Source organism: Oncorhynchus mykiss, chromosome 10 (assembly GCF_013265735.2).
Source record: "Oncorhynchus mykiss isolate Arlee chromosome 10, USDA_OmykA_1.1, whole genome shotgun sequence".
Lineage (NCBI taxonomy): Eukaryota > Metazoa > Chordata > Actinopteri > Salmoniformes > Salmonidae > Oncorhynchus > Oncorhynchus mykiss.
This window is the reverse complement of record NC_048574.1, coordinates 14,253,792-14,280,600: the sequence shown is the minus strand read 5'-3', so window position 1 is coordinate 14,280,600 and position 26,809 is coordinate 14,253,792. Positions and strand designations below refer to the sequence as shown.

The 26,809-nt window shown below is 42.8% G+C and overlaps 2 protein-coding genes across 7 annotated transcripts in view; both read right to left on the bottom strand.

The window, feature by feature from the left end:
* The window catches only part of LOC110533377 (rap guanine nucleotide exchange factor 6), a 150,790-nt gene extending 149,686 nt beyond the window's left edge, over positions 1 to 1,104 (bottom strand). For 3 of the 6 annotated variants that reach the window (XM_036989735.1, XM_036989733.1, XM_036989736.1), the window contains exon 1: positions 214 to 1,103. In XM_036989735.1, coding sequence (XP_036845630.1) covers positions 214 to 288 — 75 coding nt within the window. In that variant the 5' untranslated portion in view covers positions 289 to 1,103. Of the gene's footprint in view, positions 1 to 213 lie in introns of all 6 variants that reach the window. The other 3 variants (XM_036989732.1, XM_036989734.1, XM_036989737.1) reach the window with 2 other exon arrangements.
* Positions 1,105 to 5,402: 4,298 nt separating this feature from the next.
* Positions 5,403 to 26,809, bottom strand: part of LOC110533378 (folliculin-interacting protein 1) — a 50,996-nt gene continuing 29,589 nt past the window's right edge. The window contains exons 7-18 of the mRNA XM_036934556.1: positions 25,900 to 25,971; positions 24,686 to 24,821; positions 23,823 to 24,024; positions 21,863 to 21,948; positions 13,888 to 14,034; positions 13,189 to 13,358; positions 11,172 to 12,264; positions 9,633 to 10,958; positions 9,322 to 9,487; positions 8,976 to 9,176; positions 8,002 to 8,117; positions 5,403 to 7,271 (exon numbers count right to left, since the gene is read on the bottom strand). Of these exons, the coding sequence (XP_036790451.1) occupies positions 7,193 to 7,271; positions 8,002 to 8,117; positions 8,976 to 9,176; positions 9,322 to 9,487; positions 9,633 to 10,958; positions 11,172 to 12,264; positions 13,189 to 13,358; positions 13,888 to 14,034; positions 21,863 to 21,948; positions 23,823 to 24,024; positions 24,686 to 24,821; positions 25,900 to 25,971 (3,794 nt within the window). The 3' untranslated portion in view covers positions 5,403 to 7,192. The remainder of the gene's footprint in view (positions 7,272 to 8,001; positions 8,118 to 8,975; positions 9,177 to 9,321; positions 9,488 to 9,632; positions 10,959 to 11,171; positions 12,265 to 13,188; positions 13,359 to 13,887; positions 14,035 to 21,862; positions 21,949 to 23,822; positions 24,025 to 24,685; positions 24,822 to 25,899; positions 25,972 to 26,809) is intronic.

The following is a 26,809-nucleotide window of genomic DNA, read 5'->3' as shown; positions in this document are numbered from 1 at the left end:
ATAAAATAATAGCTAGATGGTTCATTCTTATTTTCCTGGTAACAAAACCAATTCAGTGACTGGCTGAATGCTTAAAACACTGCTCCTCGTCAACTCGTGCGTTAGCATGCTAGCTAGCTAAATTACTCCAGCTAGCGAAGGGCAGTAAACTACTTTAGCTTTCTGACTTGAGAAATTCAAACCAAGAACACACAGATTAGCCAGCTTGCTTACCTCTGCTGTCCGTAGTGATGGAGGTTTCTTTAAAGCTTGTTTGAAAGAATGTTCCATTGATCCAGTCATTGTCATAACTTCACACTAGAATCAAATCCTCAAGAGATCCCAGTCTCACTTTTTAAGGCCGATACCGCTCAACTTCCATCCCGTCGCCCGAGCATGGAGTGAAAATGCCTTGTAAAAATTAACACAAAACTAACATCTAGAACACAACTGGTGCGCATGAAATGTACCAAAAGTAAATCATGCAAAAATGGATGTGAAAATCCTCGTGTAGAATTATATGCATTTTTAGAATCCAGTTGGAAAGTTGCCTCCTGATCATCCGTTCTTCATTTGGGACGAGTTGACTTCTGTCTCGACGCCGGAGTCGAATCTGTGATCCCTCTGTTCATTGACAGATCAAGAACACAGCCGCTGGAGGTGGCAAACGTTTAAAAAAAACAACAGTAATAACGTTTCATTTTTCAACAAAACGAAGTGAATATTATCAATGGTAAAACAGTAGATAATGCGCTCGAAAGTTCTTCACTTCTTCAGCTTAGTTTGAGCAACATACTTGTCTGTGGGATAGCTACTAACGTTTCCTCACAGTACTCAAAAGCAAATCTCATCAGCTGATAAACTTTCGGCCTTTAAGTGTTTTTCAGAACCACCAACTCTCTATCCTTGTTGCAAAATCAAGCCAACTGTCTGCTATACTGTAAGAAATTACACTATACGTGTTAAGCTCCTGCATACATAAAATATTAGTATCAGCTTTAGGTAGGTGGGTGTCAGTTTTTGTTAATGCATAAAATAAGTACATTCTTGTTGCGTTTGGTCGTTACTAGAAACCACAGCCACAAAGTAAAACTATACAATTTAGCTTCTCAAAATGTGATTTTAAACATGACCTTAACCACATTACTAACCTTATGCCTAACCTTAAATTAAGACCCCAAACCAAATTTATGTTTTCATGGATTTGCACCATAATGAACTTACATTGTGGCTGTGGTAACTAGTGGGAAACGTTCCGCTCCCTCACTGGTTCATGTCCAGGATATCGCGAGAAAAACATATAACTTTCCATCGCAGACGGCCGTGACCGGGAGACCCATGGGGCTACCAATTGGATACCACGAAAAACGGGTAAAAGTAAATTAAATAAATGTAAACATATCAAGATATATTTAATATGAGATTATTCAAAGTTGCCGCCCTTTGCTTTGATGACAGCTTTGCACACTCTTTGCATTCTCTCAACCAGCTTCACGAGGTAATCACCTGGAATGCATTTCAATTAACAGGTGTGCCTTGTTAAAAGTTAATTTGTGGAATTTCTTTCTTTCTTAATGAGTTTGAGTCAAATCAGTTGTGTTGTGACATGGTAGGGGTGGTAAACAGAAGATAGCAATATTTGGTAAAATACCAAGTCCATATACAGTATATCACAAAAGTGAGTACACCCCTCACATTTTTGTAAATATTTGAGTATATCTTTTCATGTGACAACACTGAAGAAATGACACTTGGCTACAATGTAAAGTAGTAAGTGTACAGCTCGTATAACAGTGTAAATTTGCTGTCCCCTCAAAATAACTCAACACACAGCCATTAATGTCTAAACCACTGGCAACAAAAGTGAGTACACCCCTAAGTGACAATGTCCAAATTGGACCCAAAGTGTCAATATTTTGTGTGGCCACCACCATTTTCCAGCACTGCCTTAACCCTCTTGGGCATGGAGTTCACCAGAGCTTCACAGGTTGCCACTGGAGTCCTCTTCCACTCCTCCATGACGACATCACGGAGCTGGTGGATGTTAGAGACCTTGCACTCCTCCACCTTCCGTTTGAGGATGCCCCACAGATGCTGAATAGGGTTTAGGTCTGGAGACATGCTTGGCAAGTCCATCACCTTTACCCTCAGCTTCTTTAGCAAGGTCATCTTGGAGGTGTGTTTGGGGTCGTTATCATGTTGGAATACTACCCTGCAGCCCAGTCTCCGAAGGGAGGGGATCATGCTCTGCTTCAGTATGTCACAGTACATGTTGGCATTCATGGTTCGCTCAATGAACTGTAGATCCCCAGTGCCGGCAGCACTCATGCAGCCCAAGACCATGACACTCCCGCTTGACTGTAGGCAAGACACACTTGTCTTTGTACTCCTCACCTGGTTGCCGCCACACACGCTTGACACCATCTGAACCAAATAAGTTTACCTTGGTCTCATCAGACCACATGGTTCCAGTAATCCATGTCCTTAGTCTGCTTGTCTTCAGCAAACTGTTTGCAGGCTTTCTTGTGCATCATCTTTAGAAGAGGCTTCCTTCTGGGACGACAGCCATGCAGACCAATTTGATGCAGTGTACGGCGTATGGTCTGAGCACTGACAGGCTGACCCCCCCACCCCTTCAACCTCTGAAACAATGCTGGCAGCACTCATATGTCTATTTCCCAAAGACAACCTCTGGATATGACGCTGAACACGCGCACTCAACTTCTTTGGTCGACCATGGCGAGGCCTGTTCCGAGTTGAACCTGTCCAGTTAAACCGCTGTATGGTCTTGGCCACCGTGCTACAGCTCAGTTTCAGGGTCTTGGCAATCTTCTTATAGCCCAGGCCATCTTTATGTAGAACAACAATTATTTTTTTCAGATCCTCAGAGAGTTCTTTGCCATGAGGTGCTATGTTGAACTGAGAGCGATGACACCAAATTTAACACACCTGCTCCCCCATTCACACCTGAGACCTTGTACCACTAACGAGTCACATGACACCGGGGAGGGAAAATGGCTAATTGGGCCCAATTTGGACATTTTCACTTAGGGGTGTACGTACTCTTGTTGCCAGTGGTTTAGACATTAATGGCTGTGTGTTGAGTTACTTTGAGGGGACAGCAAATTTACACTGTTATACAAGCTGTACACTCACTACTTTACATTGTAGCAAAGTGTCATTTCTTCAGTGTTGTCACATGAAAAGATATACTCAAATATTTACAAAAATGTGAGAGGTGTACTCACTTTTGTGATATACTGTATATACACTGCTCAAAAAAATAACGGGGAACACTAAAATAACACATCCTAGATCTGAATGAATGAAATATTCTTATTAAATACTTTTTTCTTTACATAGTTGAATGTGCTGACAACAAAAATCACGAAAAAATTATCAATGGAAATCAAATTTATCAACCCATAGAGGTCTGGATTTGGGAGTCACACTCAAAATTAAAGTGGAAAACCACACTACAGGCTGATCCAACTTTGATGTAATGTCCTTAAAACAAGTTAAAATTAGGCTCAGTAGTGTGTGTGGCCTGTATGACCTCCCTACAACGCCTGGGCATGCTCCTGATGAGGTGGCGGATGGTCTCCTCCCAGACCTGGACTAAAGCATGGAGCGAGACATGATGTCCCAGATGTGCTCAAATGGATTCAAGTCTGGGGAACGGGCGGGCCAGTCCATAGCATCAATGCCTTCCTCTTGCAGGAACTGCTGACACACTCCAGCGATGTTGCAGGCAGCAGAACGTTCTCCACGTCGTCTCCAGACTCTGTCACGTCTGTCACATGTGCTCAGTGTGAACCTGCTTTCATCTGTGAAGAGCACAGGGCGCCAGTGGCGAATTTGCCAATATTGGTGTTCTCTGGCAAATGCCAAACGTCCTGCACGGTGTTGGGCTGTAAGCACAACCCCCACCTGTGGACGTCGGGCCCTCATACCACCCTCATGGAGTCTGTTTCTGACCGTTTGAGCAGACACATGCACATTTGTGGACTGCTGGAGGTCATTTTGCAGGGCTCTGGCAGTGCTCCTCCTGCTCCTCCTTGCACAAAGGCGGAGGTAGCGGTCCTGCTGCTGGGTTGTTGCCCTCCTACGGCCTCCTCCACATCTCCTGATGTACTGGCCTGTCTCCTGGTAGTGCCTCCATGCTCTGGACACTACGCTGACAGACACAGCAAACCTTCTTACTGAGCTGCACTACCTGAGCCACTTGTGTGGGTTGTAAGACTCCGTCTCATGCTACCACTAGAGTGAAAGCACCGCCAGCATTCAAAAGTGACCAAAACAGTCCCCACCTGCAGAACCACTCCTTTATTGGGGGTGTCTTGCTAATTGCCTATAATTTCCACCTGTTGTCTATTCCATTTGCACAACAGCATGTGAAATTCATTGTCAATCAGTGTTGCTTCCTAAGTGGACAGTTTGATTTCACAGAAATGTGATTGACTTGGAGTTACATTGTGTTGTTTAAGTGTTCCCTTTATTTTTTTGAGCAATAAATAAATATATATATAGATAGAGAGAGAGAGAGAGAGAGAGAGAGCTCAAATAAGCAAAGAGAAAGGACAGTCCAGATATGAAGGTCAGTCTATCCAGAAAAGTTCAAGAACTTTGAAAGTTACAGTTACAAAAACCATCAAGCGCTATGATGAAATTGGCTCTGTGGGGACCGCCACAGGAAAGGAAGACCCAGAGTTACTTCTGCTGCAGAGGATAAGTTAGAGTTACCAGCCTCAGAAACTGCAGCCCAAATATATGCTTCACAGAGTTCAAGTAACAGACCAGTGGCAATTTTAGCAAGTAAATCTTGGTGGTGCAAATAAACAAAACAAGTTGTGTCGTGACCCGGATCACTGGTTGCTGCGTAAAGGAGGTCAAAAGGGGGGTGAGTGTAACGGATGTGAAACGACTAGCTAGTTAGCGTGGTGCGCGCTAAAAGCGTTTCAATCGGTGACATCACTCGCTCTGAGACCTTGAAGTAGTCATTCCCCTTGCTCTGCAATGGCCACGGCTATTGTGGCGAGATGGGTAACGATGCTTCGAGGGTGGCTGTTGTCGATGTATGCAGATGGTCCCTGGTTCAAGCCCAGGCAGGGGTGAGGAGAGGGACGGAGCTGTTTCACAGGCAAGAGAGACAGTGAGTGAAACCGCTAACCTTCATTGTTTAGAGTTATTTTGAGCATGTTGAAAACCACTCAATATAACAAAAATGTTAAGTTAACCCATGATATTAAAAGCTCTTTATAGACAAGGCTATTAAAAAAAACACCCAAGGCACTTGCCTATGTGAAAAGGTAATGCAGTTACATACTGTACATTTCCCTTTTAATTGGCATCATTCTTACTAAAATTAAACATGAATTTGGACTGAAACATTACTACTGAAAGTATGTAATGAGACACTTGTATCAACAACATTGGCATCTTTATTGCACAACATTCCCTTAAAATTGGGAAAGGATCATTTTAGAAACGATTCATATTCAAAGACATTATGTACAAATAAATGGAAATAAACTATTTACATTAACCGTTACACACCATACTAAATAATTTATTAATATTCATGTATAAAGATAAAAGTAGACATACCTCATAGAAATAATCAGGAGCTTTACAAAATGCAATAAGAACATATCCTGAAGGACCTAGCATCTTACATGATAAGCATGTAAAAATAATTTCAACCAGCAAAATAAATTCTTCAGAAGCCCCTGATCCATTCATGCCACATGTTTCATTAAGAAACCATAACATGGCACACTCTCCAGACAAAGTACTTCCAAATGAAATGCAACACATGAATTTCATGGTTGGTAAAAATATTTATTAAAAAAATAAAAACAAATCTGTGGTTTAGATTTGTGGTTTTGCATCTTGCTTTTGTAAAATCAATGCAGCAATTATTTTTTTAATGATTGGTTTTGCCATAAACATTGAGTATAGTTTAAGGAACTGATAAACGTATTGCTAACAGATAGTCCACAAACTCTCCCTTTGTAGCATGCAATACAGCCGTAAACATGGTATGATGGTGTCAAAGCGATACAAATTTTAAACTTGTGAACATATTTCCGTTTGAAAATATATGTAGATCATTTTTTGTTTATTTTTCTCCACATACAGCAGTAGAAATGAGCTCTTGTTGTATTCCAAAAATAATTACAAAGGTTTTCCCCATTTTCAAATATGTAATTATTAACATCCCTTTTTCAAAAAGAGTTCAGCATTGGGTTCGCAGTTTTAGTTGAACATTCCACTGATTTAAAAATACAAATAATTCTCTCAGGCTTATCTAGTCGGCAACTATAAAAAGCGTGTAGCGTCAATCGGCCACAAAATATCTGAGGTAGTGCTGTACCTGTGATCAAGAATGTTAAAGCTACACTGCAGTTAAGAATTACAATAAATGTGTTTATATAATTAGTGTAGTTCATTTTCAAATGAAATCCAATGAATTATGGATCATTGAGGGAGACATTTCAGGTCAAGTACACTTGTAAACAAATACATGAAGAACACAGAAACATAATTGAAATAAAAGTGAATTTGATCATATTCACTACAAGTAACAAAAAAACTCATCCTATCTATCACCTGTGCTTCCTGTTCAAACGGGTAAAAGATTGTACGGGAAAGTAGTAGATATAAAAAATATATATTTTAGAATTGATATCTTGATTATTATTTATACTCAACAGAATAATTATTTGGCCTTCTTGTCCTTATACCGGGTTAAAATAATGTTGATGCAGAGGAGGGGGAAAAACACTGAAAAACAGGAGAATTGGCCACAGCAGCAGCATGCCTCTCTGGCCTGGAGTGGGCCAACAGAGCTTCATCTCTTACTAGCAGAGGAGACCATGGACTCGGCTGTCCCCTTGTGGCAGTATGTCTGTATGCCCAGTATGTCTGTTTGCCCAGTGGCAGCAGCAGTAGCTGAGGTCTCAGATCCATCCATGAGGCCCTTCTGCATCTCAAATGATACCCTATTCCATACATAGTGCACAACTTCTGAATAGTATGCAATTTGGGATGCACACCTTGTCCAGGAGACTCTGCACTGCACCGGCCCTCTCAGAGCATCAGCAGGGCATCGGTGAACAGGGTCAAGCCGACGTGTTGGGCCAGGGTGAAGCACAGTATCAGGCTGCTCCAGTCCACAGTCACCCGCCACCTCTGGCTTTGGTTCCATCTATTATAGCAGTATTTGGGCCACGTAGGGAGAGTGAGTGCTTGCCACCGCTGCCAGCAGGGGTAGGTCACTGGACTCAATACTGAATGATAAGAGCCATGCTTAGAATATTGTACATAGGTGAAGAACAGAACAACAAGCCAAGGGTTTATTCTCCTAATTCAGTTACTGTGATTGTTAATGAGATGTAAATAACACAGTGTAGTTTTTTAAAGGCCCAGTGCAGTCAAACTTGATTTCCCTGTGTTTTGTATGTAAACTGAGTGTACACAACATTAAGGTCCCCTTCCTAATATTGAGTTACGCTTGAGGTTGGAGTAATACTGTCAAATTGTGAAAATTATGATAATGTAATTTTAGTGTAAGAGCTGTTTGAAAAAATAGAGCCTGACATTTCAGCATGTTTTGGCGGGATGTAGTTTTGGCTTGCCTGGTGACATCACTAAGTGGTAAATAAGTTAATAGACCAATAAGAAAGAGAGTTCCAAACCTCTCTGTAATAACTACGCCCTGGCAGTCCTCGCAAAATTCTTGAGAAATTGCTCTTGCTAAGAAGCTATTTTTGACCATTTCAATTGAAAACAATCACTGTAAGGTACTTAATTGTTACCCAGAAATGATTTGATATTGAGATAAAAACAACTGCATTGGGCCTTTTAAGAACAGAAAGACAATATGGATCACAATACTGATATCTGACAAAAAACGGGACCCTATTCCCATAGGGTTCTGGTCAAAAGTAGGGCACTATATAGGGAATAGGTGTATTTTTGGACACAGAGCCAATGTATAAAAACGGTTTAGGTGCTCACCCCAGGACCATCCCCAGCTCCTTGACGTGCACTCTAGTCTGTCCCTTCAGGTACTCTGCCAGCATTTTACTTTTGAAGTAGATCTCCTGGAGTCTGTCCTCAAGGTGCATTATGCACTGTGGAAAGGGATGTCAAACTCAATTACAACTGTGTTACTGATTAGCGATTAGCCTTGTGTTACTGATTAGCCTTGTGTTACTGATTAGCCTTGTGTTACTGATTAGCCTTGTGTTACTGATTAGCCTTGTGTTACTGATTAGCCTTGTGTTACTGAGTAGCGATTAGCCTTGTGTTACTGATTGGCCTCGTGTTACTGATTGGCCTCGTGTTACTGATTGGCCTCGTGTTACTGATTGGCCTCGTGTTACTGATTGGCCTCGTGTTACTGATTGGCCTCGTGTTACTGATTAGCGATTAGCCTCGTGTTACTGATTGGCCTCGTGTTACTGATTGGCCTCGTGTTACTGATTGGCCTCGTGTTACTGATTGGCCTCGTGTTACTGATTGGCCTCGTGTTACTGATTGGCCTCGTGTTACTGATTGGCCTCGTGTTACTGATTGGCCTCGTGTTACTGATTGGCCTCGTGTTACTGATTGGCCTCGTGTTACTGATTGGCCTCGTGTTACTGATTAGCGATTAGCCTCGTGTTACTGATTGGCCTCGTGTTACTGATTGGCCTCGTGTTACTGATTGGCCTTGTGTTACTGATTGGCCTCGTGTTACTGATTGGCCTCGTGTTACTGATTGGCCTCGTGTTACTGATTGGCCTCGTGTTACTGATTGGCCTCGTGTTACTGATTGGCCTCGTGTTACTTATTGGCCTCGTGTTACTTATTGGCCTCGTGTTACTTATTGGCCTCGTGTTACTTATTGGCCTCGTGTTATTGGCCTCGTGTTAATGTGTTACTGAGTAGGGATTTTTTTTTTACAGTGCTAATAACTGCATAGTTATTTGTTATTTGTATGGACTTACAAAGTTGGGGGAGAGGTTCATCTTGTAAAGCAGGTGGGTGGACTGGAGCAGGCTGGACACGAGGCTGGACACCAGGACCTCCTTCCCCAGTTTGTTGTTGTCCGTGGCTCGTCTCTGGCTGCTGGCTACCTGCACCGTCCACTTATCAGTGTCTGCGATAATGCAGACCGCCTCTGCAATGGGCTCATCCAACACTGGATGCTGTGAAAAGAAGAGAGAACTTTGTGCTCCGACAGATACAGCGGTGCACTCCTGTTGATGCCTTATGAGCCTCAAGCAAGCATAAAGACTCATAATCCAGTTTAAACACAAACTTCAGTGCTTCAGGTATAAAGCAGTCTCTTACCTGTACAGCGTGGGCTAATTCTGACATGAGGCCCTGCCTGAGTTTGTCATCGTTGGGCATCCCCTGCAGAACAAAGTCCGGCACATAGGTTGTGCAGTACCCTCCGAACAGTGACCTCCCAAAGTTGGCAATGCTCGGTTTGGAGAAATGCTCCACCAACTTTGACCTGTTGATTTAAAACATGGCATAGACATCAGAACATATTGTAACCCAGAAATGCAACTCACATAGAAGTTGATATGTGTCTTGAAAACCTAATATGAACGCCAACACGTTTATAATGTTGACATCACTAGCAGTGTGTATCTCACCCAGGGAAGGGGACCTCCACCTCTTCCTGCCACTCATCTGGCTCCTGATCATCTTTGTAGTAGGTGTCGCTATCACTCTGCCTGTGGACGTCCTGCCCTGCATCTTCGCTCTCGCTGTCCCCAAGCGCACTGTCCGAACTCTCGTTCCGAGGGATCTCACAGTCATTAAGCGGGGCCCCCTTCTTTTGTTGGGCCCCTTTGGGGACGGTTACTGAAATCAGGATGCACATGTTCTGCTCAGCAGAACAACTTCTACAGGAGCGTGCCTCTGATGTGTCTGTAGAGCCACACCTACACCTGGCCTGGACGTCAGCCTCCCCCCCACACCTGGTCTTAACATCAGCCTCCCCCCCACACCTGGCCTGGACGTCAGCCTCCGCCCCACACCTGGCCTGGACGTCAGCCTCCCCCCCACACCTGGCCTGGACGTCAGCCTCCCCCCCACACCTGGCCTGGACGTCAGCCTCCCCCCCACACCTGGTCTTGACGTCAGCCTCCCCCCCACACCTGGCCTGGACGTCAGCCTCCCCCCCACACCTGGCCTGGACGTCAGCCTCCCCCCCACACCTGGCCTGGACGTCAGCCTCCCCCCCACACCTGGCCTGGACGTCAGCCTCCCCCCCACACCTGGCCTGGACGTCAGCCTCCCCCCCACACCTGGCCTGGACGTCAGCCTCCCCCCCACACCTGGCCTGGACGTCAGCCTCCCCCCCACACCTGGCCTGGACGTCAGCCCCCCACCCACACCTGGCCTGGACGTCAGCCTCCCCCCCACACCTGGCCTGGACGTCAGCCCCCGGTCCCACACCCACCAGCCCTGTTCCCTTCTGTCCCTGATCCCCATGTCCCTTACAGCAACTGCTACTCTGGACTCCCGAAGGGTCCAGAAGCTCTTTCTGGGTTTTGTCCGTGCCGTTTGACAAGTCCAGGCATTTCGCCACATCGTCTATAGTCCTGGTCTCTACAAGGCTGTCATCACTGAAGTACTCGTCGAACAGCTCTGAGCACTCCTCGCTGACAGGGTTCCACTGGGGCATCTTGCTGAAGACACGCATCAGAGTCTTCTTTCCGCCAGCATTGGTCTTGGTTTGGTCGGGTGATATGCTGGTAGTAGACTTCACCCTCTGATCACCGCCGTCACCGCATCCACTCTGCTGCTGTTGTTGTAGTGGTTGCGGTTGCTGTTGTAGTGGTTGCGGTTGCTGTAGTTGCGGTTGCTGTTGTTGCGGTTGCTGTTGTTGCGGTTGCTGTTGTTGCGGTTGCTGTTGTTGCGGTTGCTGTTGTTGCGGTTGCTGTTGTTGTAGTTGCGGTTGCTGTTGTTGTAGTTGCGGTTGCTGTTGTTGTTGCTGCGGTTGCTGTTGTTGTTGCTGCGGTTGCTGTTGTTGTTGCTGCGGTTGCTGTTGTTGTTGCTGCGGTTGTTGTAGTTGCTGTTGTTGCGGTTGCTGTTGTTGTTGCTGCGGTTGCTGTGGTTGCTGTTGTTGCTGTTGTTGCGGTTGCTGTTGTTGTAGTTGCGGTTGCTGTTGTTGTTGCTGCGGTTGCTGTTGTTGTTGCTGCGGTTGTTGTAGTTGCTGTTGTTGCGGTTGCTGTTGTTGTTGCTGCGGTTGCTGTGGTTGCTGTTGTTGCTGTTGTTGCGGTTGCTGTTGTTGCTGCGGTTGCTGTTGTTGTTGTAGTAGTGGTTGCTGCTGTTGTTGTTGCAGTTGCTGTTGCGGTTGCTGCCTCCGTTTCTCTTTGATGCATTTCTTGTGCTTCTTAATGTCCTCCTCAAGCTTCCTCCTCCTGCTCTCTGTGTCTGTTCCCGGAGACTGGGGGTCGCCGATGAGAAACAGCACTTTGGTGGCCGGCTCCTCCTGGTGTTTTGACAGAAAGGGTCCGGGTACAGGTACAGGTACGGTCTTGTCAGGGGGCTTCTTCTCCAGTGGTATCCCAGAAGAGTGGAACACCTTGATGGGCAGACTCCCCACCCCCTCCTTCTCACTGGCCTTGACCTCTAACTCGGTCTCAGGCATCGTCTCCAGCAGCACACAGACCTGCTCCCTGGGGGAGGCGGAGCCCACACGCACCACCTTCTCCCTGGGGGAGGCGGAGCCCACACGCACCACTGTTTCCAGCTTGGCCTCCAGAAAGGCAGTTGGTGACTCCTTGAGCGGCGTGGGCTCACTAACATCCTCCATGTGGATGATGGGCACAGCGTTAGTGTTGTGGCTGGAGTGGGCCTGGGCCTGCAGGACACTGTTCTTGGAGCCCTGGCTGTTGTTACTACTGCCCCCCTCCTTAGGGCCAGCCTCAGTGTAGGTGCTGCACTGCAAGCTGTTGTTGCTGTGTGAGGGGTAGCTGCTGTCCTCTTGGGGCTCGGGACCCTGGCTGAGGTAGTCTCCGCTGGGCTTGTGCACAGTGACCAGCACATAGTCTGACTCCTCCACCTCCCCACGCTGCAGCGAGGTGGTGATGAGAGAGCCTGGGATGACGATGGCCTCGTCCTCAGTGCTGTCCAGCATGTGGGTCTCCAGCAGCTCAGAGCAGCGGATGAAGTAGGTGAGCACATAGAGGAGTCGCTGGACTAGCTCCCGTCTCCGCCCCACCACTACTGTCCTGGACAGACGCACCGGGGAGCCGATGGCCCCGTACAAGTCACCTAGTCACAAAACAAACACCACAGTTAACAACACGTTTCTTATTTTCACTTTGTTGCATAAGTAAAGCCACATTTTGAATATGAAAATGGGGTCAAATGTGTAGAACTTATTTTTTCCCTTTAACATTTGGGAGAGTGAAGGAAATCTCCATCTGTATCACTGCTCAGTGCTGCATTTCTCCTGTTCAGCCACTATGTGGAGTTGTACACCAAAGTTCCAAACTGTGCCTGTGCTAAAATGAAGCCCACTACCTAGTATTTTTTTATATATATATTTTTACCTTGATTTAACTAGGCAAGTCAGTTAAGAACAAATTCTTATCTACAATGACGGCCTACCAGGAAACAGTGGGTTAACTGCCTTGTTCAGGGATAGAACGACAGATTTTTACCATGTCAGCTCGGGGACTCGATCCAGCAACCTTTCCCGGTTACTGGCCCAACGCTCTAACCACTAGGCTACCTGCCGCCCCAATTACAGCTAGTTATTGCTAAGTATAGGAGCATCTTTTAATAGTCAATGATACAGATATATTATTTACCATGAACTGATTAGTGATGGAGAGATATTATATAACTTGGAGTGATAATGAGTTTTATACCACCTGACAGCTTGAAAAAGCTATAATAACAAACATGCAACCATGTTGGAATGTAATTTAAGTATTTTGAGCACTGGCCAGCCGTGCTAGTAGGCCTCGATTTTTAATAGCTTGGGTAAAAAATAAATCGGTGCCTTGGGCTATTTGAAAAGACCCAATTTCACAGGACTGTGGAGCTAGTTTGGCACATTTTCTACTAGCCTGGTCTGAAAAGGACTAACCTCTGGCTAGCTTAATCCCCATCCCACATGTGCGTGGAAGCACTATCACATAAGACTGAAGAGGTTTTCAACCAGAGTCCTGGCCTGTAGTCTGTTCTTACCGAGCTGGGCCCACAGTGGGTTGTAGGGGTGGCTCTTGGCCAGCCTATCCACGCTCTGAGAAGAGTGTTTCTCCAGGAAGATCTTGATCGGCGGCTGTCCGTTGGGCATGACAGTGGGCACCCAGGCCAGGTGGTTGGTGAGAATGGCTGTGAGGAGGGCAGGGAGGAACCTGGGAGATGAGGAAGAGAGAGCAGTTGGGTTAGGCACAGACTGTCTGTACCCCAAATGGCACCCTATTCCCTATGAAGTACACTACTTTTGACCGGGGGGGGATTGAGGTGCCATTTGGGATACAGACCTCTAATGTCTTTTACTCTCTGTTTGACACATTTTTCTTTATCTCCACCACCGCAGCCTCGTGTTCTGCTACTTCCCTATTCTCTATCTCGTGATCATTCAGAGATACGACACAGTGGTCACTGGTCAGTCTAAATCATGAGGCAGACCGTCGTAGACTACTGCATACTAATGCAGTGAGTGGAACATCGGAGAAGTTCTATGGATGTCTTGCTACCAATTGATTCATTGACAAATGATTCAGCTTGGTTTTGTAACATCAACATAACAAGCTAAAGATTGGCAGGGATTTCGGACTTTGCAGCTCATTCACTATTGAATGCAGCAACAAACAAAAAAATATTGCGCACACACACAGTAACACACAGACAGGCATACAGAGACAGACAGGAGCACTCAACTGGTTCTTTGAGGCCTGCTCCATGAGTAGGGCGAGCTCCCTCATGAAATGTCCACAGAGCTGGTTCTTCTCGGGGGCTCCAGACATCATGGTGAGCCAAACGGGCTCGGCCACACGGGGCATGGTGTAAAGGTTGACGATGGTCGTCCTGGAGAGAGGGAGGGAGAAACACAAGCCATCATTGTCTCGGGGTGAACAAGAGGGCCACAGTTCTCAGTCCAGGCCCTGCTTACAAGGGAGACCCTCTCTCTGAGGCAATTCAGCGTCTGGAAATTCCACAGCGGGCAGCCGTCCAGAGCTTTACACAGAGCTGAGGGAATCTCTGAGGATGGAGGAATGTGTGGAATTATAGGGCGTAATTATAGTTTTAGAGCCCAGATGTTTGCTGATGACTGAGGAAAACAAGTAGTGTATAGGTTATAGACAGGATATGACAGGTAGTAAGGAGATTGATGATTTGTACAAGGTCTTTCCCAGACAAAAATTCACAGAATTGAAAGATGAACACCAAAAACCCCACTTGAACCCAGGGCTCAAGAGTACCTGACCGACAGGCTGAACAGGTGCCTCCTGTTAAAACTGTAGCGTTGGTAACATAACATTTTGGGCAACACAATTTTTAACGGACTTTTAACTGAATTTTGACACACCGCAGGGAAATATGCTGAAATGGCTTAACTAGAATCCTGTTATAATTCAACGAACTCCAGAACCGTTTGGTAAAGTTCATCCCAGCAACACTTCTCAGTACCTAGTATGTAGTAACCTATTAAAAGCCCCAGGTGTGGCATGGGTTGTGACAGTTCTTTCTTTCCCTGACGTGGGGAAGCCAGCTAAGGGTCTATCCTTACAGCCCGTCTGAGCAGCTGAACTTTAAGGTAGCGACGGACGTGAAGGTATGTCTAGTCCAGTGGACATTTAAAAACCGACCGCATCTAAGGTCATTCCCTCTGACCTCTATACCGATTGTGTGGGCAAAGCATATCAAGTCAGTCAAGAAATGAAGAGACTCTTGAGCAGGTGCACGTTCATTTCGATTCAACGTTTGACTGTTTGTACTAAACGACACGTTTCCCCAAAGCGGTGCGCACCATTCTTCAACAGCCTTTGTGGTAGGTTTGCCCCCGTTTGGTGGGTGTGGCCTGATCAATGGGTGTGACCATTTAGAAAATGGCTAAACTCGAGCAGCACACACACCATACAATCTCCCTCTGGAACACCATCATTCTTCAACTGGTCGTTCAGTACATTACCATTTCCGTTAAATTAACCTCTCTGTGGAACCGAACGCACCCGTTTTCTTCATATCCCGACCCTGACAGATATCCAATCAGCAGAATGCGTGTTTCTATGTAGGTAACATACTGCAGTGCCTCCCGTGGCTATGGGCGTTGGTTAGGCCAGACCGTGGCTATGGGCGTTGGTTAGGCCAGACCGTGGCTATGGGCGTTGGTTAGGCCAGACCGTGGCTATGGGCGTTGGTTAGGCCAGACCGTGGCTATGGGCGTTGGTTAGGCCAGACCGTGGCTATGGGCGTTGGTTAGGCCAGACCGTGGCTATGGGCGTTGGTTAGGCCAGACCGTGGCTATGGGCGTTGGTTAGGCCAGACCGTGGCTATGGGTGTTTGTTAGGCCAGACCGTGTCATGTCGAGAGTAGAGTATTACTTTATTAATACCAACTTGGGAAATTGTTTTATCACAGCATGCATCATTAATGACTAACAATGACCAACACATGATAAAAAATGAAACATTAAAGACGCACGCACCATAGTGTCCCTAAAATAATAGTCTGATTCAACTGCTGTTTTCTATCCTACTCTGAGGGGAAAACAGGTCAACAACATCAAAAAGCATATCTTCTGTTTTGCACCATCATGTTCCATGACCTAAGAGGCCTAACAGTCAAAAACAAATATACATCAGTGGATGTATATTTAGACGCTGAAGGTGAGATATTTGAAATATTAGATTTTTCCTCAGTGAAATTGGCCTTCCTGCTGATGGCACTGACATATAATTGACTATTCTGGTAGCCTGGACACTGTGTGAGAAAGATCGTGTTTCCTCAGCTGGGGCTAGGTTTGCTGTGGCACCGCGCCAGCAGGCATATGACTGCAGCAATGGGAAGCCTTCAGCTAGGAGAAAGAGTCCGAGCATGTGGCCAGTGGTGCAGAGACACAAGCCGCCCCACACGTCTCTCCTTTCCCTCCCTCGTCACTGGCTCTGCAGCAGTGGGGTTCCCAGCATGCACTGGGAGCAACATGGGTGTAGCTGGCGCTTCATCACCATTTGTGAGTGTGGACAGGACCGGTAGGGACTGCGTGCTCCCTCTCTGCTTACAGTGCAGATTATTAATGTGCTTATTTTGGCTGGGTCTGAGAAAACACCCTGTGTGGACGCTACCCAGTTAGGAAGGTCAGATGATATCTACTCCACTGACTATTGTTAGGTTCTAATTCTCAGTGTCAGTTGAGTTTTTTTACTCTATGAAAGCTTAACCAAGTTTATACTTCCCAGAGGGCCAATACAGCTGAATTCAGACAAAAACCTGGTTTCACCCATGGTAGTATACATACCCCACTATGGGTGGTGATCTGAGCCTTAAACGGTTCCTCCCCTTATCAGTACTGCTACATGGGATCCTTTTCCCTGTACTCAGTCTCTCCCAAGCTTACTTAAGGCACCCCTCATGTCTATTATACCTGATGATTAATAATACAACTAATGATTAATAATATACCAGCCGATTAATAATATACCTGCCGATGAATAATATACCTGCCAATGAATAATATACCTGCCAATGAATAATATACCTGATGATTTATAATATACCTGCCAATGAATAATATACCTAATGATGAATAATATACCTGATGATTAATAATATACCTGCTGATGAATAATATACCTGATGATTAATAATATACCTGCCGATGAATAATATACCTGCCGATGAATAATATACCTGCCGATGAATAATATACCTGATGATTTATAATATACCTGCCAATGAATAATATACCTAATGATGAATAATATACCTGATGATTAATAATATACCTGCCAATGAATAATATACCTGCCGATGAATAATATACCTGATGATTAATAATATACCTGCCAATGAATAATATACCTGCCGATGAATAATATACCTGCCGATTTATAATATACCTGCCGATGAATAATATACCTGATGATTTATAATATACCTGCCAATGAATAATATACCTGCCGATGAATAATATACCTAATGATTAATAATATACCTGCTGATGAATAATATACCTGCCGATGAATAATATACCTGCCAATGAATAATATACCTGCCAATGAATAATATACCTGCTGATGAATAATATACCTGCCGATGAATAATATACCTGACGATGAATAATATACCTGATGATTTATAATATACCTGCCAATGAATAATATACCTGCCAATGAATAATATACCTGCCGATGAATAATATACCTGACGATGAATAATATACCTGCCGATGAATAATATACCTGATGATTTATAATATACCTGCCAATGAATAATATACCTGCCAATGAATAATATACCTGCCAATGAATAATATACCTAATGATTAATAATATACCTGCCGATGAATAATATACCTGCCAATGAATAATATACCTGCCAATGAATAATATACCTAATGATTAATAATATACCTGCCGATGAATAATATACCTAATGATTAATAATATACCTGCCAATGAATAATATACCTAATGATTAATAATATACCTGACGATTTATAACATACCTGCCGATGAATAATATACCTGACGATTTATAATATACCTGACGATTTATAATATACCTGCCAATGAATAATATACCTGCCAATGAATAATATACCTGCCGATGAATAATATACCTAATGATTAATAATATACCTGCCAATGAATAATATACCTGCCAATGAATAATATACCTAATGATTAATAATATACCTGCCGATGAATAATATACCTAATGATTAATAATATACCTGCCAATGAATAATATACCTGCCAATGAATAATATACCTGCCGATGAATAATATACCTAATGATTAATAATATACCTGCCGATGAATAATATACCTGCCAATGAATAATATACCTGCCGATGAATAATATACCTGCCAATGAATAATATACCTGATGATTAATAATATACCTGCCGATGAATAATATACCTGCCAATGAATAATATACCTGCCAATGAATAATATACCTAATGATTAATAATATACCTGCCAATGAATAATATACCTAATGATTAATAATATACCTGCCGATGAATAATATACCTAATGATTAATAATATACCTGCCGATGAATAATATACCTGCCGATGAATAATATACCTGATGATTAATAATATACCTAATGATTAATAATATACCTGCCAATGAATAATATACCTGCCGATGAATAATATACCTAATGATTAATAATATACCTGCCAATGAATAATATACCTGATGATTAATAATATACCTGCCAATGAATGATATACCTAATGATTAATAATATACCTGCCAATGAATAATATACCTGCCAATGAATAATATACCTGCCGATGAATAATATACCTGCCGATGAATAATATACCTAATGATTAATAATATACCTGCCAATGAATAATATACCTAATGATTAATAATATACCTGCCAATGAATAATATACCTGCCGATGAATAATATACCTAATGATTAATAATATACCTGCCAATGAATAATATACCTGATGATTAATAATATACCTGCCAATGAATGATATACCTAATGATTAATAATATACCTGCCAATGAATAATATACCTGCCAATGAATAATATACCTGCCGATGAATAATATACCTGCCGATGAATAATATACCTAATGATTAATAATATACCTGCCAATGAATAATATACCTAATGATTAATAATATACCTGCCAATGAATGATATACCTAATGATTAATAATATACCTGCCAATGAATAATATACCTGCCGATGAATAATATACCTGCCAATGAATAATATACCTAATGATTAATAATATACCTGCCAATGAATAATATACCTAATGATTAATAATATACCTGACGATTTATAACATACCTGCCGATGAATAATATACCTGACGATTTATAATATACCTGACGATTTATAATATACCTGCCAATGAATAATATACCTAATGATTAATAATATACCTGCCAATGAATAATATACCTAATGATTAATAATATACCTGACGATTTATAACATACCTGCCGATGAATAATATACCTGACGATTTATAATATACCTGCCAATGAATAATATACCTGCCGATGAATAATATACCTGCCAATGAATAATATACCTAATGATTAATAATATACCTGCCGATGAATAATATACCTAATGATTAATAATATACCTGCCAATGAATATACCTGATGATTAATAATATACCTGCCAATGAATAATATACCTAATGATTAATAATATACCTGCCAATGAATAATATACCTGACGATTTATAACATACCTGCCGATGAATAATATACCTGCCAATGAATAATATACCTAACGATGAATAATATACCTGCCGATGAATAATATACCTGCTGATGAATAATATACCTGCCGATGAATAATATACCTGCCGATGAATAATATACCTGCCGATGAATAATATACCTGCCGATGAATAATATACCTGCCGATGAATAATATACCTAATGATTAATAATATACCTGCCGATGAATAATATACCTGACGATTTATAACATACCCGCCGATGAATAATATACCTGACGATTTATAACATACCTGCTGATGAATAATATACCTGCCGATTTATAATATACCTGCCGATGAATAATATACCTGATGATTTATAACATACCTGCTGATGAATAATATACCTGCCGATTTATAATATACCTGCCGATGAATAATATACCTGCCGATTTATAATATACCTGCCGATGAATAATATACCTGATGATTTATAACATACCTGCTGATGAATAATATACCTGCCGATTTATAATATACCTGCCGATGAATAATATACCTAATGATTAATAATATACCTGCTGATGAATAATATACCTGCCAATGAATAATATACCTGCCGATTTATAATATACCTGCCGATGAATAATATACCTGCTGATGAATAATATACCTGCTGATGAATAATATACCTGCCGATGAATAATATACCTAATGATTAATAATATACCTGCTGATGAATAATATACCTGCCAATGAATAATATACCAGCCGATTTATAATATACCTGCCGATGAATAATATACCTGCTGATGAATAATATACCTGCTGATGAATAATATACCTGCCAATGAATAATATACCTGCCGATTTATAATATACCTGCCGATGAATAATATACCTGCTGATGAATAATATACCTGCTGATGAATAATATACCTGCCGATGAATAATATACCTAATGATTAATAATATACCTGCCGATGAATAATATACCTGATGATTTATAACATACCTGCTGATTAATAATATACCTGATGATTAATAATATACCTGCTGATTAATAATATACCTGCCGATGAATAATATACCTGCCGATGAATAATATACCTGACGATTAATAATATACCTAATGATTAATAATATACCTAATGATTAATAATATACCTAATGATTAATAATATACCTAATGATTAATAATATACCTGCCGATTAATAATATACCTGCCGATGAATAATATACCTAATGATTAATAATATACCTAATGATTAATAATATACCTAATGATTAATAATATACCTAATGATTAATAATATACCTAATGATTAATAATATACCTGATGATACCTGATGATTTATAATATACTTAATGATTAATAATATACCTGATGATACCTGATGATTTATAATATACTTAATGATTAATAATATACCTGATGATACCTAATGATTAATAATATACCTGATGATACCGAATGATTAATAATATACCTAATGATTAATAATATACCTGATGATACCGAATGATTAATAATATACCTGATGATACCGAATGATTAATAATATACCTGATGATACCGAATGATTAATAATATACCTGATGATACCGAATGATTAATAATATACCTGATGATACCGAATGATTAATAATATAAATAATGATTAATAATATACCTGATGATACCGAATGATTAATAATATACCTGATGATACCGAATGATTAATAATATAAATAATGATTAATAATATACCTGATGATACCGAATGATTAATAATATACCTGATGATACCGAATGATTAATAATATACCTGATGATACCGAATGATTAATAATATACCTGATGATACCGAATGATTAATAATATAAATAATGATTAATAATATACCTGATGATACCGAATGATTAATAATATACCTGATGATACCGAATGATTAATAATATAAATAATGATTAATAATATACCTGATGATACCGAATGATTAATAATATACCTGATGATACCGAATGATTAATAATATACCTGATGATACCTAATGATTAATAATATACCTGATGATACCGAATGATTAATAATATACCTGATGATACCGAATGATTAATAATATAAATAATGATTAATAATATACCTGATGATACCGAATGATTAATAATATAAATAATGATTAAAAAATATACCTGATGATACCTAATGATTAATAATATAAATAATGATGAATAATACCTAAAGCTCAGAAACCAAACCTATCACTATTAAACTAACGTGTGGATTAATGATCTACTGCTCTCTGATACTGTATATTTTATCCGAGTCCCTATTGCAACAAACCATGCCTCCACCTCTTGACCCCCACCCCCCTCCCTCCCTCCCTCCCTCCCTGGGCTCCTAAGTAACAAGCTAAGGGATTTTCCTCTGCTACATTCTCAGTGCAGTTTGCCTTTGTCTCAGTAAACACATGACAGTAACTCACCTGAATTCATTGAGGCCATCCACCATGCGGCTATAGGCCAGAGCCCTCTGACTGGAATCAACTGATCGCCGGCTCATTTTCATGGCCTTTTTTATGAGAAAAGAGGCATGTTAGAGGCATGCCATGTCATGTTATTAAAGAGGGAGGGGAAGAGTGGAGAAAAGAGCGGCAGGCTACACTAACGTACAATAACTGTGACCCATAAATACATACAGCCTTCAGTAAACATGACCCATGACAGATCTAACAGAAGTCAATGGTTTTTATTTTTCAATTTTAGGCCAACATACAGTGCATTCGGAAAGTATTCAGATCCCTTAACCTTTTCCACATTTTGTTATGTTACAGCCTTATTCTAAAATGGATTATATTGTTTTTTTCCCCTCATCGATCTACATACAATACCCGATAATGACAAAGCAAAAACTGTTTTTTTTTTAGAAATTGTAGTTCAGTTATTAAAAATAAAAAGCTGAAATATCACATTTACATAAGTATTCACACCATTTACTCAGTACTTTGGTTGAAGCACCTTTGGCAGCGATTAGTCTCGAGTCTTCTTGGGTATGACGCTACAAGTTTAGCACACCAGTATTTGTGGAGTTTCTCCCATTCTTCTCTGCAGATCCTCATCCTTCTGGAAGGTTCATCCTTGGTCATCCTTCTGGAAGGTTCAAGCTCCGTCAGCTTGGATGGGGAGCGTCGCTGCAGAGATGTTCGATTGGGTTCAAGTCCGGGCTCTGGCTGGGCCACTCAAGGACATTCAGAGACTTGTCCTTTAGTCACTCCTGCGTTGTCTTGGCTGTGTGCTTAGGGTCGTTGTCCTGTTGGAAGATGAACCTTCGCGCCAGTCTGAGGTCCTGAGCGCTCCGGAGCAGGTTTTCATCAAGGATCTCTCTTTACTTTGCTCCATTCATCTTTCCCTCGATTCTGACTAGTTTCTCAGTCCCTGCTGCTGAAAAATATACCCACAGCATGATTCTGCCACCACCATGCTTCACCATAGGGATAGTGCCAGGTTTCCTCCAGACGTTACACTTGGCATTCAGGACAAATAATTCAATCTTGGTTTCATCAGACCAGAGAATCTTGTTTTAGGTGTCTTTTACTGAGGAGTGACTTCCGCCTGGCCACTCTACCATAATGGCCTGATTGGTGGAGTGCTGCAGCGATGTTTGTCCTTCTGGAAGGTTCTCCCCTCTCCACAGAGGAACTCTGGAGCTTTTTCAGAGTGACTATCAAGCTCTTAGTCACCTCCCTGACCAAGGCCCTTCTCCCCAGATGACTCAGTTTGGCCGGGTGGCCAGCTCTAGGAAGAGTCTTGATGGTTCCAAACTTCTCCCATTTAATGATTGAGGCCACTCTGTTCTTGGGGATCTTCAATGCTGCAGAGGTTTGTTGGTACCCTTACCCAGATCTGTACCTCAACACAATCCTGTCTTCAATTCCTTCGACCTCATGGCTTGGTTTTTGCTCTGACATGCACTGTCAACTGTGGGACCTTATATAGACAGGTGTGTGCCTTTCCAAACCATGTCCAATCAACTGAATTTACCACAGGTGGACTCCAATCAAGTTATAGAAATATCTCAAGGATGATCAATGGAAACAGGATGCACCTGAGCTCAATTTCGAGTCTCATAACAAAGGGTGTGAATACTGTTATTTTCAATACATTTACAAACATTTCTATAAACCTGTTTTCGCTGTGTCATTATGGGGTATTGTGTGTAGATTTATGAGAGAATTTATTTTACTTAAATCAATTTTAGAAAAAGGCTGTAACGTAACAAAATGGGGGGAAAAGGAAGGGGTCTAAATACTTTCCCAATGCACTTTACATTGTATATGTTTAACACACTGAGCAAGTCTGATTAAATGTACTATATCTAACATCTGTCAAATACACCAGGGAGACTTCCACACACCGACCACAATATCTATGTGAGGTGCTCCTCACCTGTTCAATGGCACTTTTCAGTTTGTTCATGTGGCTCTCGAAGAGGGGGAAGTGGGAGAAGAAGAAGTCCTGGAATTTGATGTTCTCCTCCTCGTCCTGGGAGAGGAGGAAGATGACACCGATGGCTATCTTCTTCTTCCTGGCCACGCCCAGGCTGGGACCTCCGCTCTCGTCCGACATGTTGAAGCTTTCTTCCACAGACCTGGAGCAAGAGGGAATGCCATAACCATCAACCTAAATCTATGGGGTTGCACAGAGACAGGTACTATGGAGAAGTGAACAACAGGATTCTTAACAGGCTAAAGTCCAAGGACAAAAGAAAAGGTAAATGATGCCTTACAGAGGAGTATGATGGCATAAACTCTCAGATCTGGGGTAAAAACCATAGACAATAGGTAACAACAACAAGCCATGGGTCTTCTAGATGTCTACGATGGTGTCGATATAGCCAGGACTGAGGTGCTGATCTGTATCACGTCTTTACAGTGTGATTAGAGTCAACATGTTTTTCTTCATCTAAAAAGACACAGGTACACAAAGTCAGAGAGCTCTTCAGCTCACCTTTGACTTCTGGGAACTGGTTGTAGGCCAAAACAAAAATGTCATTTTTAACAGCCTATTGGTCATTTACTATTCAAAGCAAACGCCAGTGCCAGTGTAGCTGCTATGTGTAGTTAGACTCAGGGAGTGAGCCCACACACCATCATCACCATACTGTTCAGTTATTTGTAAATAGCAGTATGCCTGCTGGAATTAGAGGAAGTCATTGCGGGTTCCACTTCACATGGACATACGAGAGGCCCTGACAGGGGGACACCAGAAGGAGTGTGTGTCTGTAAATGTGTTGAGCTGCAGTCTCTCACCATCTTGGGAAGACCCCGTTCTCCAGACTGGTGGTCTGGCTGCGGAGCCAGCGTCTCTGGTAGCTACTGGCCTGGCTGCTGGTGAGGGAGGAGCCCGGGGAGGGGAACGGAGTAATCAACAGACTGCTCAGAGACGCTGTGTAGGGAGGGACGGAGGGGGAGGCAGAGATGGAGCGAGTGAGAGGAATGAAAGAGGGGAAGATGAGAGCACAGAGAGAGCCATAGAAGTGTAGAGAGCAAAAAAAGAGGATTTGAGGAATGAGAGAGGAGAGAACAGAAGAGTCAGTGATTCAGTCAATGAGGTTACTCACACACACAACAGAACAGGGGAAAAACACATACAACACATCCACACTGCATTAGTTCAGCTTCCCACAGCCCACCCTGATTATTAGAGCATGGCTGGGACATTCAATATCACCTCACAGTCACATGATGTTACAAGAAAAGCTGGTCCAATACCAGGTATGTGGAGGGTGTATGCAACTCACGTTGCCGTCACGTAGGCATAGATCAAAGAAGGGATGCCAAATGTGTGGGTGATTGACGACTAGGGGAGGCGTATGGGAGTAGGAGGAGTTGGAGTGTGTGTGTGTGTGTGTGTGTGTGTGGGAGAGGGGACCAAATTAGAACTTCATTTACTAGTACCGGGTTGTGGGAGCTGCTATATTTAAGCATATGCATGTGACGCGGGTGTTCAACAGAAAGTGAGATTCCCCTCATGCCGCTGATGCAAGGGCTGGGGGTCAGTTTCCACTGCACAAGGTTTTCCAGCATCTCTCTCTCCTCCACACCCCTATAGAGGATGGAGGAGGGCTAAACTCTGGCAGCGTGGTCAACGTTAACGTCTCCGCTATGCCAACGTTACAGAGGAGGATGGAGCATAAGCTGGTCTCAAATGGCACCACAATTCCCTACATAGTGCTCTACTTTAGACCAGAGTCCTATGGGCACAGCCCTGGTGTCACTCCCACTCCAGTTTGAAGAGAAGGAATGCTATGTGGAGCTGACCGGTCTGCAGCCGTGACCCAGTAGAATATGGATTCATCTAAACCCATTAGTTGCATCCCTCTTGTTTAGAGATGGTTCAGAGAGAGAGAACACACCGAGGTGATTCTAGTGCCAATACCTACTTACCTAGCTACATCATCTCAGAGACACACAGAAGGCTTAGTCTAGAGAGGCCAATCCTGGATTTAGTTAAGAGTCATTACCTGATCTGGCGATGCCGCTGTCTCTCTCGTCATACAGGCTTCTGCCCGGCATGTCCATGGGGTTGCTATGGCCTGCAGGAAAGAGATTGGAGGGGAAAGACTGAGAAACAGATCAGGCCGACTCAGCTCAGCAATACTGAGAAGCCCAAGCAGGGAGGGGTGCCAGAGTTTATCCCACCACCACTCTCAAAGCATGGGACCACCTTCACCACCACAGAACATTCATTTCACAATGACCAAGCCCACTAATGACATACCAACACAGTGCAAGACACTTCCTACAGGCCAAACCACAAGCAGGCTCTGGCCCTCTACTACAGTACTGCAGTGTGTTGTGTCGTTCACTCTAACGCCACTCTGTTGAAGCAGGTGCAGCATCGAAAATACTCAACAACATGTACACTTGTATGTTCTCAGATGTACTTAACATCTCACTAACACAATAGGTGAAATAACAAAATGAAAGTTCACGTTATAGTTTACCAGTGCAGAAACCGCAAACCCCTCACTTGCATGTGTTTAAACAACAAAGGCATCGTTTGGTGTTGTCCTGTTGATTTACGGTCAAATCAACACAGGCTTTGCTGCAAAGCGTCCGTGCCCCGCCCACCCTGCGACCTAATGAGCATTCCACTATTGCATAACTGAAGAGCTACATGCCGTGCCACCGAGCTGTGGCTTACAGAGGGCTGCAAGGAGGCTATTTACAGAACACCACCCCTGTCACCATCATTCAGAAGTTATGGGATGGAGGGAGGAGGAAGAGGAGGTGGTGAGGGGACAGAGAGATTATGGTACGGAGGGTGGGAAGGAGTGATGGAAGGAGGATGGGAAGGAGTGATGGAAGGAGGATGGGAAGGAGTGATGGAAGGAGGGTGGGAAGGAGTGATGGAAGGAGGGTGGGAAGGAG